General features: G+C 39.7%; 1 protein-coding gene across 1 annotated transcript in view; it reads right to left on the reverse strand.

The window, feature by feature from the left end:
• The window catches only part of LOC104078750 (protein NEL), a 66,704-nt gene extending 51,323 nt beyond the window's left edge, over positions 1-15,381 (reverse strand). The window contains exon 1 of the mRNA XM_009580515.1: positions 15,260-15,381. Coding sequence (XP_009578810.1) covers positions 15,260-15,338 — 79 coding nt within the window. The 5' untranslated portion in view covers positions 15,339-15,381. The remainder of the gene's footprint in view (positions 1-15,259) is intronic.
• Positions 15,382-15,639: the final 258 nt, after the last annotated feature.

The raw sequence follows: 15,639 nt of genomic DNA on the forward strand, positions 1-15,639 counted from the left end.
CAAACTCATCACATTTAGTGGTCTGTAACAGGGTAAATGACACAATTACCTGCTGTAATTACTGTTGCTGACAATATATTTTCCCTGGTGATTGGTCTGTGTGACTCAGAGCTGCTTATCTTTGTCAGTCCAGTCCAAATCTCTATTTCCATGTGACTTGAACATTAACTTAGGAAGTATTTACAAATTAGTTCCAATATCTGCCAAGACAGATATTTGGGATAGTATAAATTCATCTTTTATTGCATGATTAAACAGTCTACCACTCTAATATTATTTTGCATTAGAAAATAAGTATCCACAATGAAATTCTGTTCTCCATTTAAAGCAAATGTTCATTTCTTCTGTTAATATATTGGAAGGGAAACACACTGAAACTGGTAAATAAAATGAAGGAATGAAATGCAAATAAATAAGTACACTGACATTTTCACAAAATGCTCATTCCCAAAGCAAAACATGAGGTAAAAAAATTAAGTGATAAAACATTAAAATACTTAATTCTCATTGCCTTCTTGTGACAATTTTAAAGAACACCTACAGAAAACAACAGTGACTTTTGATTTAGAGCAATCAGAGTTACAGGCTAATCAAGCTAGCTGACTGCAAGCAATTCCCTGGAATATCTTTCACTTTTAAAATATAAAATAGATACAATTCTTTGCACCGTTTCTCCTAAGAATATACTTAAGATGATGTGAAAAGATTGCAGCATATAATGACAGTAGGAAACAGATATAGTCTTTTTAAGATGATTTGGAAGCTTGTCAGAAAGAAAAAATACTCCTACAAAAACTCCTACAAACCATTTAGGTAGAGCAGCCTCCTATTTTGTTGCTAAGCTTGTTGACAGAGCTCTTGGTTCTCAAGAGAAACATCAAGATTCTCCAAGTTTTTTGTTATTTGATGGGGAGGGCCTCAATTTTTGCACATCTGACGACATACATTGTAAAGAGGACTGACTTCCAGAAAGTAAATTGATTACCATTTCTGAAATAATTTCTGTTTTCAGTTTTCTAGTTCAGTCTTGAAGATGCCTCAAACCCACTAGTGTTCTCTTAAAAAAAAAAAAAAAAGACAAGACAGAACAGTTCTGTGTATTGAGAATGTCCTCAGGAAAAATATCAAGTATTTTTTATAGACACAGTACTTTCAGAAACACTGCCACACAATGTGTATCTTCACTAGCAAAAGTGAAATTTCGCCCAGGAACATTAGAACTATATTGTACAGGAGCACAGCGTAGACAGCAATGCTTCCCTTTGTATCAACGTGACTTTTCAAATTAATGGTGATGATTTGGCCAGTCTTCCTTGGGGCATCAGCAGAACAAAACCCTAAGGATAGGTTCCAATATATTTTCTCAGTAGGTGGTATTTGTTCCTTCTTGTTGGCCCACTCCTTTTGACGGCCACAGAGAGGTCCTGCCAATCACTTCTTTGTTCATTTAGGTGAACTGGAAAACCCAGACTGAGCAAATTCTGGAACTGAAACTAGTTTTAAACAGAATTAGAAGGGCAGAAGTGCCAGTTTAGCTTCCACACTATGTGTTTGTGCAGGACAAGCCACAGCCTGCTTGCAGAATCAGCAGCACATTTCAGTGTGAATCAGAAGTTACATGCAGAACTAAAAATATAAGCCCTTCTTTGGGATTACGCATAGGAACACAGACACCAGATGAGTCAGTGAAGTGGATAAGCCCAATATGTTTACTTTGTGCACCAACACATTTCAGGGTAGATTTCAGCATAATTCTATGTGCGTGAGGTACTAGCAACTACGCAACTCCTGCTGTGGTCGAGGGGTTTGTACCACGAGTAAGGCCACTACTCAAGCATGCAGCTGGAAGAAAGGGTTGTAACCCAAAAGGCTATTTCTGAATTACTCTGGCTGTAGAAATGAATTTCTAATTTGAAGAAGCAGCTTGATGCAGTGAAGTACACCTGTTTTTGTGAGTCAAGAATCACCAGTTCAAAAGACTGGCAAAAGGGAGTAATATTGATAAAGATTTATCACAGAGACAAACCTAGGAAGGATTTGCCAAAGAAGATGACAAATACTAAATTATAATGACTGATAGTATAAAACATGAGTTAAGGAAACAGTCTGCTGTTTAGCATAAAGCAGATTAATCTCCTATAAACATTACAGGAAAAACAAAGGACACTTATAAGTTGTTTCAGGAGTCACTCATTACTGAACATGCCGTGTAGCATGCAGTGGGAATCAAATTACAAAAAATCAAAAGTTTCCGTGCTCACAGATTGTCTGAACAGAAACAATTCAGGGATACATATCTGTCCAAACATGAAACTTCCATATTCGTTCAAAGAAAAAACTTGCAGCTATAATATTAAAACAAAAGGCTTCTGAAGCCCTGGACAAAATTTAAAAATCTTATGTCTCCTCTTACGAGTCTTGACAAACAGTTATCTTTCTTACCCTCTGCCTTTTCTTTCAACTGTGTTATCTTAAGATTGGGAATGTTTTTCAACTGCAGAATGCCAACAGATTGACAGACATTATAACCATATACTGCCAGCTGTATCTACTACCCTCAAAACCTTGAAAATTTATATCATGGTTATAGTCACCTTGATTTTATTGTGAATGTGTAGAAAACTGCTGACTTCGATACAGCATGACCACATAACCTTAAATAACTCCACTGTTCCTTTTTTAAAAACTGTCTTGCTTCATACAGTAGCTCCAGTCTCTCACTGACCTTGGCTGGAGTCCCTGTGAGAACAGGCTACGCTCTCCCGGCAGGAGGCAATCACCAGCTGGCCCAGACATGATAGATGTGGGCTATCCAACTTCCTTCACTTCTGGCTCGCTCAATGAGACAGCAGCAGATTCCCATCTCCTGAGCCAGAAAGATCCTTACAACTCCAAAGAAACTGTCCTCAAGGCTACCTACTGTGTTTCCTGATCTTTGCAGTCTATCCTTCACAGTCTGCGATCATCCACAGAAGGATGGGCCAGGGGAGGTCCAGCTGTGAAAGGATGTCATGTTGCAGTTAATTAATACCAGCCCTCCTCTCGCTACCGTCATCCTAATTCCCACAGTCCACAACTATCATCCAGTACTGGGATGAACAGATGAAGAAGTTTTGACCAGACAATGCTACATGTACTCTTCAGTCTCTTGTGTTTAAACTCTTCTAAAGAAAACCCCACTGCAGCTGCTTGGTTGCTGGTAATTCAACTCCAGATTAAGGTATCTACATGTGTGTTACTGGGCAGGATTCCACTGCATAAACACGCCTAGCTAAAAAGTGACATCTGGCCTGGCACCTCCTGGGTATCCAAGACATCAGCAAAGGTTGTCAGGTGTAACACAAGGCTCTGCAGGAAGCCTGTAACAGCAGTTGGAGACCAAGTAGGACACACTACAGCACCTAAAAAGACACTAGACCTATGACTGGGCAACCAGATCTTGCTATAAAAATCTAAGTTCCCATTTCAGTCAGTGCAACCTAGAGAACTCAACAAGTGTAAAATAGATACCTAACATGGGATTCAGTTGCCCACACGTAAGGGGCTCAAACGCATGGAGAGGGGCAACTTACTCTACTTGCATCCAGCTGTCATTCAGAAGAGCGCAAGACCTACGTGGCCTAATCCCAGGATGACACTGCCTAGATCATCTCAAATAGCAGCAGGAACCTGTAAGTAGACAACTGAGTTGGGTCCAGCTGAATTCTTGACGTCTCTTGATTACAACATGAGCTTAGATGAAGACATCTACATTGGGGTGTCTTAATTGCAAACTGAATTCCACCTCCTGTGTCAACTTCAGTAGAATTCTAACATGAAGAGTCTATGTGATTTGCTATGGAAATGAGTAATTCATTCAGTGATGTATGGTTTGTTAGTTTGTCTATTTTTGCAATACACTCTGTTAATTTCCCTATATCCCTACATTTCTAATTTCCAATCATATTGTACTGACACAGCACATAACTGCATAGCAGAAGCTGTCAAGGGACGCTGGGTGCTTGGAAGCTGCAGAGGGGTTCAGAACACTGAGAAAGGGGATGTACACTGGATGTCTGCCGTAATACTGTGAGATAAATATTAAGCAATGTTAATGGTTGAAAATATTGTAATTTCAGAATTTTTACATGAATGAAAGATGTTACTCTTTTCTGAGTTACTGCTTCAGACTGAGTATATTCTCAATTCGACAGCTGTACCTCCTTTTATATATTGAAAACATCCTCATCACCCTAAGAATGCAAAATACATTCCTTGTAAAACAAAATAATCAATTCTGATGTCTGCTTCTGCAGACAGATTTTAAGCAGTATACAGAAACTGTAGAAATGCAAAATAGTTAGAGAATTGCTTTTGATATAATAACTTTACCATCCTCTATTCCGAAGGCCAATAGGGAATCCTCTCTAACACATTGGTGTGTGTGTATCTATATACATACACATACACACACCCCAAATATACCAAATATATATATATATATTTGGTAAAATAATGATTTCTGTAAAGGAATTAAGTATCCAATACTGAAGATCATACATTTGTATCTTTGTCCAGGGAATACATTTTCTATTTATCAACTCAAATCATATTCTACCAAAGACCCTTTAAAAATGTGTTGGATTTTGATCACCTGAGAAATCAATCCTGCTATAATTGCATAGCCAGATGAACAGTTGTTATGAACTGGGTCAGTAACCAAGGAGGAAATGAGACCTAAAAAGTATCCTCTAGGAAGGAAAAAAAAAGGTCTCATTCCAAGTTAAAACAGCCTCCAAACTAAGTTGTCAACGATAACCTGATTCAATCCAAATAAAGCATAAATGAGTTCCGTTGTATAAGATATAGCAGATACATAAAAATTACTTGTGTTGTTATCTTAGTAATGCAGTTGCATAGCAACAAGCTCAGTCTGAATGATCATTCCTTTATTAGCTTTGTGAATTATCTTACAGCTAGAAAGTGGATATTGGAGAAAATTTATCCTGAAAGAGGATTGAGAGCTTCATGTAGGCTGACATGCTATAAAGCAGAATGGAAACTGGGCCAAGTAATGGAAATTAGAATCAAATAGGTTTTGAGTTAAAAATGCTCTGTGCATACAAGCTGACTTCTAGAGTGTTTATTACTAACAGCGACCCTGGCAGTATAGCTGGAGACCATCGCCTCAGCGGAGTTTGGATTACACTGTGTGATAATGCATGTGCATGCACATTACTTCTAATATAATTGGGGGGTGGGGTGGTGTCAACAAAATCAGAGATGGCAAAGACAGATGGTTCATCTTGCCCACATCATTATAAATCCAGAACTGCATGTTTTCTCTGGTGCTTTGCTGACTACAACATTTCCTTACTCAAGCCATAGTATGTCACTCCAGTGATGTTACAACAAGCCCCTGTCAGGATGCTTGTTTATTGCTCTGTCCCCTGCGCAATTATTCTGTCTTTATTTAAGCACAGTCAACGAGCTCAGCTGTTGTACAAGCTGCAGAACTTGAGGAAAACTTGAAATGTTGCTGAATTCATCAAAATAAGTCAAGGGAAATAAACAGGAAGAAATTAGCTTTTATTGTCATCGTGTCTCACATTACTGTATTTTCAAGTTACAAAGCTGGTATACTATAAGCATATGACTAATCTGAGGTCACAGGCTTTTTTTTAACTTCTTTGCAGCAGTGAAGGCTAAAGGGTATGCAGCAGTGCTGAATAAAGTTCCATCTTGTGGCCATATTTAGTCCCTTATTAAAATGTGGCCTCATGTACCAATGTACTAAGCACTATCAGCTCTTATTATCTTCAGGATGACTTGTGGATGCTCTTGTGTGTCTGAAAAAGCAGGCCAATTTTATACCCAGTTATACAATTAACTGAGGACAAGCATGCAGCTTTAAACACAGAAGCTGGATGACTTCATTTAACTCTGGATTACATCAGTCTTACAATAGCTTTCCTCTATGGGAACCCAGGCAACTATACCACTCTTAGAAAAGGTTGGTGCAGGTGCTAAAACATAGCCCACATTCCTCTCATGTAAGCTAGATTCTATTCTTCATTTTAAATAAGGAGAGGCGTTCCCTTTCAGTTCTCAGAACTCATTTGTGGGAACTGAAATGAACAGTTGGAATAAAAATAACTAGTAATACATGATATTGTAAAATACCCACACTTCACAGCTAGCTGGCGTCTTTCTCCTAGCAATGTATACTGGTGCAAACCCATTTCCAGCCCCACGTCAGAACCCATCAATGAACTTTTCCTGAATATCTGGAAGAAATGTATTGCAAGTCTGGAATTTTACCTGGCCTGTGACCGAGGGATTAAAGATGGATTTTACCTTCAGCATCCTCACAAGCAATTCAACAAAACTTTTTCTCAAGTATCCCTGCCATTAAACATCACTTCTGCTACACAGTGTAGGAAAAAGAGGAGGTTTCTCAGACTGTCGATGTCCCAAACAATTGGTGGATTTACAAGTCAAAAATAAACCAGTGAAATCCACACAGAAGTCCACAGGCAGATGCACTTTTATGAATTTGAGTTTCTAGATGCCAAGAGGAATCATTCATCTGAAGTGTGTCAGAATACTATGGTAATAAAAAAAACACGTGACAGGGAGTCTATTCCCCCCTCAAAAATAGCTGTATCTTGCAAGAAGCAGAGGGTAACAACTGGGCAGCCAACTGACCCCTGATAATCTGGGGATCTGAATCATAAACAGTATTTGAGCTGTGTTATTTCAACAAAATCACAGGTCCCTGTTACTGACATTTCAAGTTCATCTAGATGCCAGACTGATGGTTCCCATAGTGGGGGCATCTGCGGTCAGGGGATAAGGTTAGGCTCCATTAGCATTGCGAAGACGCTGCCTCTGTTTCCTCATAAGCATCCTCAGAAGACTTACCTTGTAAACAACGCATTAACGAAGGAAAAGGAGGCAAGACCCAACCTATACACTATACCAAAAAAACCCCAGATGTGTTTATCTTCTTGTTGATAGGGTAGTGAAAACTGCGCACTGGCACATATAAAGCAGATTTTTTTATCAGATGTGCAAAAGGAATACAGAGACTTCCAAAGATGGGGAGAGAAGAGAAGCCTCTAAAGGTAACTTCAATTTCTACTGAGGACTATAACTATACCTTCAACGCTTCATGTTCAAAAGCAGTGGAGGAAATTTGCCAGTTCTAAAAGAAGACAGTCTCCCACTCTCTGGAGGATATCATTAGCCCATCATCTCCTGATCCGGCACCAGCATGGAGACAGAAGTATTCCAGAGATGTTTCTTTAAAATCCTTTTTCATACACACACACACAAACACACACTCAGAAACCCCACCATGTATCAATGCCTAGCAAAATAGCAAACCAACAGGTATCCTTCTTAAGTGGTGACATCGCCAGTGGCATTAGCTGAAATCCAAGCAGATGTGTAGGTTGTTTATAAGTCACAGCTATCTACAAGAATGGAACCAAACAGGAGGGCTTAGGAAGAACACAACTTTGATTACTATGGGCAAAGCAAATGTAAAATAAATCACACTGGTGCGGCCTGTTGGAAAACAAAAGTGAGAAAACATTAATGGTTGCATGGGAAAAAAAGCACAAAGATAGGTGAAATAATATCAGATGCATGAGCACTGAACGGGCTAAATGTGAAAATCTGTTTTCTATACATTATGACGAGGTGCATTTGTTTCAAAGTCATCCCACGATATCATTAAAGAGCAGAGTATATGGGTCAGATGTAAAAAATTAATGTCAAAAACTATTGGCCACAGATCTGCAGTGATGCAGGGCTTTCCCCTACATTTTCCCCTTTACTAATGACACCCCTCAAGTAATTATTAATTAGTATTATTGTTATCAAAATTCCTACTTTTTGCACATTCATCATCATTATGCAGCTAAATGTGTAGTTTTCTCCTTAAATCTTTCCCATATGTCAAGTCAATCTCCCCAGACTCTTAATTATTTTAATGCTGGTCTTGGGATTCCTTTCCAATTTGCAGTATATTCCAGTATTCCAAAAAATTAACATTTCAGGTGTCACTCAACTTGCTACTGCCATGCTTCTTGGCAATTTATGCGGAAACAATTATTAGACTTCATTTTTCTGTGAGAGGCTATTGAAGAAAAAAATTTAAATGCTGCTGAATACATTGACAGCATTTTGGGAAAAATGTTGTTAGAAAAATCTCTGAGACTCATAAAGGCTTAGATATGCTGCGGTGTAGAGGATGAGGCCTAGCAAGGTCCAGCTGGATACACCCAGTTAAAGCCCAGTGAGTCCAACACATCTTTCATTGCTTTGAGTAGGCCTTCCATATGGCCAAGTCAAAATGCCCAAAGACCAAAGCCATCCATCTATTCCATCCATTCCTTTCATTTCTGAAGAAGTACTTCATCCCTTCCATCTATTTAGACCCTGCAAGTATGCCTCACTGAAGAACAATAAACCCTGCAAATGTTCCCACCACAGTCACGGTATGTTATACAAAAATCCTGCATAATTTTCTTTAGAAGTCAGAAAACAAACCCAGGAACACAAACGTGACAGTACCAGACTGTAATGCACAAGAACAGTCTCACAGACTTAGAATCTCCACCTATTTTGCCACCTCCTTTGGCTTCTAAGCTATTTCTTTCTAAAAGCACACAGTAGCAAAAAATTAGCATGACTTGGCTTAAGCGAAAATGAAAAGGAAAGACAAAATCATCTGGAATGGATTTAGCAAAATGGTTATGAAGAAAAGTTACAAGGTCTGCACGCATTTAAAACATGGATGTGAGCGCCTAGCTCCGCACGTGGGAGCGGTCCCACACAGCTCAGCACTGCTGCGGGAACAGACATGGTTGCTCACGTGGCTGGACCACGTGTGTAAGAAGTAGGCCACGATTTGCAACGTGCCCGATATGCTTTTAATAATTAATCAGTTAAGAATTCACATGTACTTCCTGCCAAAGTACAGCGCAATTGTAAAACTTCAGGGGTGTCAGGGTACAGAGTTGTAGATCGCTCACTTCTCTCTCAAAAAAAAAAAAAAGAAAGAAAAAAGAAAAAAAAAGAAACATGTAATAGATAATTTACTAAACCCCACAGATGACAGCACGTACAAACATTAATTCAGAGAGTGTGGTTTATATACTAACACAGTCCATACTTCATATGTTCGTCATTTATCATCTTACCCAGACCACGTGTACAGGGAGAGTCAACCGAAGACACCGTCCTAGGGTGCTCACGGAGAGCCCCAACACCTCCCTCTCCAGTACCACTAAGTGTAAAACACAAAACAGCCCCCGGGGAGGAATTCTTTGGGAGGTTAACATCAGCTGCGTCGCCTTCCCCACATCACCTCGGGGACTCCCACCCACAGGAGAGGCTGAGCACACCACCAGCACTTCCATCACAGTCACTTCCCCCTTTTACGCTGACTGGAAAGCAAAAAAACTAAGAGAAGGTGGCCCAAGAGATTGCACAGAAACAGAGCCTTAAACGTCATCTGGGGCTCAGAAAATCCATGGCTTCTCCAGGCCACAGCATGCATCTTCCTCTGCCTTAATATGATCTAGGGAGGATGCACTAAATCTCACAGGGTCTTCCTGCTTCTGTTCCATTTTTGATGGGTTACTTACACAGGTGAGTGGTCCCGAAGCAGGAAACTAAAGACATCTGTTCAGACTAAATGTGATTAACCATCCACTGCAGCTAGTCAGAACTCCTCACTGTTAGAGCCAAGTGTGAAAAAGAGAGAGCTCTCATCTCTCATTTCCTAACTTCTCCCTTTTCCATTTAAAAAAAAAAAAAGGTGCAGGAAAGGATCTGTATTGCGCTGTTCAGAGCACTGCTACCAGCTGCAGACTACACAGCAGCCTGAAAGACTAGAGATGGCATTGGCTGCATCCTTGTTTCTAGAAGGAAAACTTCCTTTTTTCCAGTCAAGAAAACAGCCAGTGCATTTTTGTAATCCCAGGCAGAGTAAGGATGTAAGTGTTACTATTCCAGAAAAACACTAAGGCGTTCAGATTTAGTCATATCTCACAGCGATGGTGGACCATACCACTAGACATATAAAATTAACCCCAGCAGAGACTCATGCCATTTTCTGCCTCCCTTCCCCCAGCACACCACCATTACATTTCAGGTTCTGTGAAGCAAAGTGGAAGGGGAATGAGATGATACCAAAGTAGGAGCCTAGGGCATATTTTTTATGCCTTTAATTTGCAGTTTGTGCACCCATTTGGCATATGGGTGCAGCTCAGGACTCATCTCCCCTTCTCATATCTATGATTCATTTCTCAACATAAAATCAGTCACGAACAGCAGATTTCTGTGTAAATATGGTTGTGACTAACTCAATCTAACCCTGCAAATCTTGCTTCCAAGATGAATACAAATAACAAAATCTGAAATTGATGTCTTCATTACACCCTTTGTTATGAAAATCAAAATGTAACTCAGATCTATTGTAAAACTTGCAATAAACATGCCAGGAAGAAAGAGACTGGAGCTGTTTTGGAAGCAGCTACATGCTGTCTAAATCAGTCTTTTGTGCCCAGGACTCTGACAGAGATGGATAGCACAGATTTCTTTTCAAATGTGTCTTACAGGCAAAAAACCTTTCAATGTCACTGATTTTATGTCTCTTTTCTATTTTGATCAATGACTGCTAAATTATATATGTGTGCATAGAATGGAACAATAAGGCATTTTACGTTAGCCTGCCAGCAAGCTGCGTGGACATCACTCACACCATAACTTGCCTAATCAAGGTTCAGGTATAATTTTTCAACATCTCCTTCCTGTGCTTCAGCTATCCTGTGCAAACAATGACGTATTAATGCCAAGCTACAGAACATTTTCTTCCTGCTTAGTAGCATTCCCAAGGATGTGCTACCAGAGCTTCTGGTCCAGCTTACAGTAAGTCAGTCAGCTATTTTATGCACAGCTACGGTTCCACAACTGGATTCGATTACACAGCATTACAAGGAACGGTGTGACCTGAAATATATTTTTAAAATTTAACATTTAGTAACACACAGGGTCACAGTGTTGCTTGTTTGCCCTATTCCCGTTATTCCTGAACTGGATTAAAAATCTGCCTCCTCTTCAGTTTCATTGATATATCAGCCAGCAAATTAAACCCAGTGAGGCAAATAAAGACTAGCCAAAAGCTTTACATTCTGCAGAAGACAAAACAGGGTTGAATGAATAAATTTAGTTGCAAACATTGGCAAAAACCAAAGTGCGACGGACTCTCTGTACACGAGTACTGAGAGATTTGAACAGAATTGCATACTATACAACCACACCAAAGTAAGTCCTGGAGCCTGGGCCTTTGGTAGTTCTTGTAGTACGCTTGCAGTAGCAAGGTGCCCCTAAGATACTCAGGTTCGCTTTTGCGCACAAAGGATGTCTGTGTGAGGCTTCTGCAGCATGGCTCTCACAAGTAGTTGGCAACAGGCATCTTTATAATACCCTTCTGCAGTAGCTGAGAACTGATGCTATCAAAGCTGATGCTTCCAGCTTATCTTGAGGAAAGAAGAAAGGAGCAATGCAGAAATTATGACTTACAATGGCCACTTTTTGCCCGAATTACATAAAACAGAGTCTATTCGATGGTATGAATGTAAAGGTATTTTGCATACCAGTTTTGAATTGGTTTTAAAATACCATTCCTTTTACAGACCTCTTTCCCACTTTTCATCTTTGCCAGATGTAAACACCAGGTTTTTGTACAGACTATGGAATACATAAACTATTCTGTGCAGCTTCTACAATAAATCTGATTATTAGAACAAGAAAGAAATACAGAAAATCCAGAAAATTCTCTTAAGGAGAGTGCACAGCCTTACTTTCACACATATGCCAAGTTAAACAGGGTACTCTTCACAAAACCTTTCAAAAATATCTCCTTAATTTGCAGAGCTCTGTCTCTTTGGTCTATCATGATTGCTTTTCTCCTTACTTTCCTGCTTTTCTGCCAGATAAAAAGACTCGGTTTATGCCCTTAACTTCCAAGAACTAGCACCATCATGACAGGAAAATTGAGCTTAACCAAAATAATTCCCAGCTGCAGTGAATGGGCCGTGAGCTCATGATGCACAGTGAGGTGTGCTGGGCACGGACAAGTTGGTATCTGGATTTTCAAAGTGCAAAGATTTCTACTTGCTGCTTTCTACAATCATAAAAGGCAGATTAAATTGATGGACTTAAATAGAGCAAATGCAAGGGTGGCTGAGACATGCTGAGATCCCTAACACACTTTACTGCCTTGATTCTCTAAACAAAACGTATTTGGAAAATACTTTTCCTTCTCCCGTCCTAGATATCATTTGTTTAGCTGAATGTCATTAAGGCTCCACTTAAATTAAAAACAAACAAACAAACAAACAAGCCAAAAAAAGACAATAAAGGGAAGTATAATGAGTTTTTCTTGTAAACTACTTGCTTTAAAATATCGCAGTATGCTGTAAGAGAAAATCATGCTTATGAAAAGTCAGCTATACTCAAGCATAACAGCCTAGACTAAACCCGTTGGTCTGTCTGCAGCACAGCAAAGTACTGTAATTAGCATCATAAACTCCTTCCCACTGTTATTTTGCACTGACTTATTAACATACACATCTTTCAGCAATGTCCTATAAATACGGTCAGTGTTTCTACTACACTGAGCTTTTGCTGGTTCTCAGAACAGCAAGTTTCTTCGGGAGAGACAATGCTAAGCAATCTAGTAGTTTAAAACTTCCGTAGACTCCACGTCAAAGCCACAGCAACATACCCTCCCTACTTGTGTTCACTTTACCTCTTAGATTTATATCTGGGCAAACGGGTGCACATGAAAGTCTCTGAAATCAGGAGCTTTAATAGACGGCAAAACCAGCAAAGAATATGCTGAGGGGTGAAAAACCTACAGCAGTCTCATGTACAAATATATACACCTGCCGCCTGCTTTAATACAGTGCTATAATGTAAATGCTCTCAATGTCACTCACATAGACTAAAACAAGCACACAATGCCATTTACTGATCAAAGCACATGACTTTAAATGTATCCCATGTTTCCTTCAATTTTTAAAACATAATTAACCTTTCACTCTCTAGTTGTTTGGTGGAAATGTCATGCAAGAGTCTCATTGTCTACTCTATGTCTACAAAGTCTACTCTAATGCAGTAACTGACCAGTGCCTCCACTGGAGGTGCTCACACCAGTTGTGGAACCAGAAAAAAAATGCAATTACTTTGTGACATATGCACTTAATGATGTTAGATTGCCATTCGTGGAAATTCTACCACCCACCTAGCATGGCATCCCCGTAGTTGCCTCTCAGTATCCAAAATTCACTATAATTTAACTCCAGAAAAACTCCAGGTCCCAAATGACAGCAAGTGGCATTGCTCAGACATACAGAAAGTCACTGTGCGACTTACAGTTCATTTGGCCTAGCGAGTCTTAAGATTTGAAAACTTACAAAACTATTTCATCTACTTCACTTCCTTTTGCATTAACTTTTCCCAGCTTGGTCAAGGGAAAGGTGGAAAAGAAATCATTCATTTTGTCACCCATCAGGCTGATTTCACAGGAAACTATTATTCACAAATGTGGAGCCAAACTGAGTTTGCAATGTGAGATCAGTAATGGATTTCCAGCAAGTTTTACACCAGTTTGACTGTCCAGAGCTCTTGAACTACACTGAATTTCACAACAGTACGTTTCAGCAAATATGAGGAGTGCAATGTGCAGAGTACCGAGAAATACCTTTATTGTATTTATAGGCACCGAACGCCCCTGTGAAGCTGTTTGCTATGGTCTACCATTTGCAGAGTTCAATCAGAACAGCAAGTTAAGGGAAGCAAAGCAGAAAAAGTATCACAGTGATTTAGATAAAATCAGTTCTAAAATAATCCCAACATTCACACTCAGTAGGTAGTGAAACAATTGCTTTACTCAGCTGAGAGTGTGGAAACATGAGAGAGTGATCAGAAACATACTGGTTGCTTCAGAAAGGACTTGCTGCATGCAGCCTATAACTTGGTCCTTCAAGAACTGGGCTTACTGCAGTAAAATAGTTCTTGCCAGTATACGTGAGAGGAATGTCAAGTACAGGTAAGACAGTACGCGCAAAAATCACACCTATGTGGTTTCAAATCCATGTCCCTGAGTGCTGTGCATGTTTGGGCAAGCAAATTATGCCAGTTTATGAAGAAGCTGTTTCTGTACCAATTCACATCATTGATGCTCAAAAATGCCAAGACATAAAGGACAGAATTAAACAAATTTAGAAATGAACTCCACAATGCTGTCTCCACATTCTGAATACTCTCGTCCATTTATAGCAGCTTTACTGTTAGATAATATGAACTCCAAGAAAGTTTTACTGAACAAATATATCCTCTTATAGAAAGAGCTAATGCATTCCCCTGTGCACACAAAATAGTGGTACTATTTTGTTCACACATGTTTTTCTTCACTGAGAGAACGTGCCACATCTTTGAATCATTTGCTTTATCTGTCTAGTAGGAAGAAACACGTTCCTCCCAGGAACACTTACAGTCAGCCTGGCTCTGATACAGAAGGCTGTTTTAAATGTTCAGTGTTCATTCCATAACCCTAAAATACATTGCAATAAAAGAAGACTAGAAGACAGAAAGTCAGTATGAACCCACCACCTCCTCTAGAGCATCCACTGGCAGTAGAGCAAAAAGGGAAGATACAGAGATAAGACCGACCATGTTGTCCAGCGGCTCAAGGCAGGCAGAGCTCCCGCCCTCTGAACTCAGGATTCAGCTGGGGAACCTCCCCGATGCAGGAGAACTCAAAATGAGGAAACAGCCACTTCTAATACGCAGCAAATTTAATTCCATCCAAAGTTTGCAGAACAGTCACTATACTCCAAGTGAAGTTGTACTGGTATGCCATAAGGAAACCAAGTAACCCAGAGCACTATTTTTGCTCTCTTATTTTTCCCTTCAGCCTCCTCCCTTCACCTTTTCTATCAGCACCCAAAGCCATGCAGACCTATAAGACAATCCAGACTGCCTCACAAGTTCAGGCAAACGATACAACATACACATAATCTCTAAAATGCATTAGCTTTTCTGCACTGTATCCTTGTAATTATTTTGGTGTTTATTCTGTTTAACGTTTCATGTAGACATTTTATGACTCTAACAAAGATTAACTTTAGAAGAATCATATCAGTGCTCCTAAATACCGCCATCCTGTTATTTCCTTTCACGAATATACAGCTCTTACCTGTACATGAATAATCATCAATGCGTATGTATCCTGTTTTGCAGATACACATAAAGGATCCTGGTGTGTTTACGCACATGGTATTCTCACGACAGTAGTGCCGTCCTTCAGCACACTCATCAATATCTGTGAATAAGGCAAAGAGGAACACGAGTCAAATTCAGCGGCGTCCTTTACAATCTCTCGATACACCACTGTTCACTTCCATCAGTAGTGGGTTAGACTAAAAAGCTACTTGAGCACCAATGCATTTTGGAAAGATTTTTGGCTTTTTCCTTTAAAACAACTGCTTGAAGTGTTCAAACAAGAGAAGCAGCATGAGCTTTCTGTGAAGAGCTGTTAGTGGAGTTACAAAGAAGATTACGTGGGCTTACATCTTT

This window comes from Fulmarus glacialis, unplaced genomic scaffold (assembly GCF_000690835.1).
Source record: "Fulmarus glacialis isolate BGI_N327 unplaced genomic scaffold, ASM69083v1 scaffold3026, whole genome shotgun sequence".
Taxonomy (NCBI): Eukaryota; Metazoa; Chordata; class Aves; order Procellariiformes; family Procellariidae; genus Fulmarus; species Fulmarus glacialis.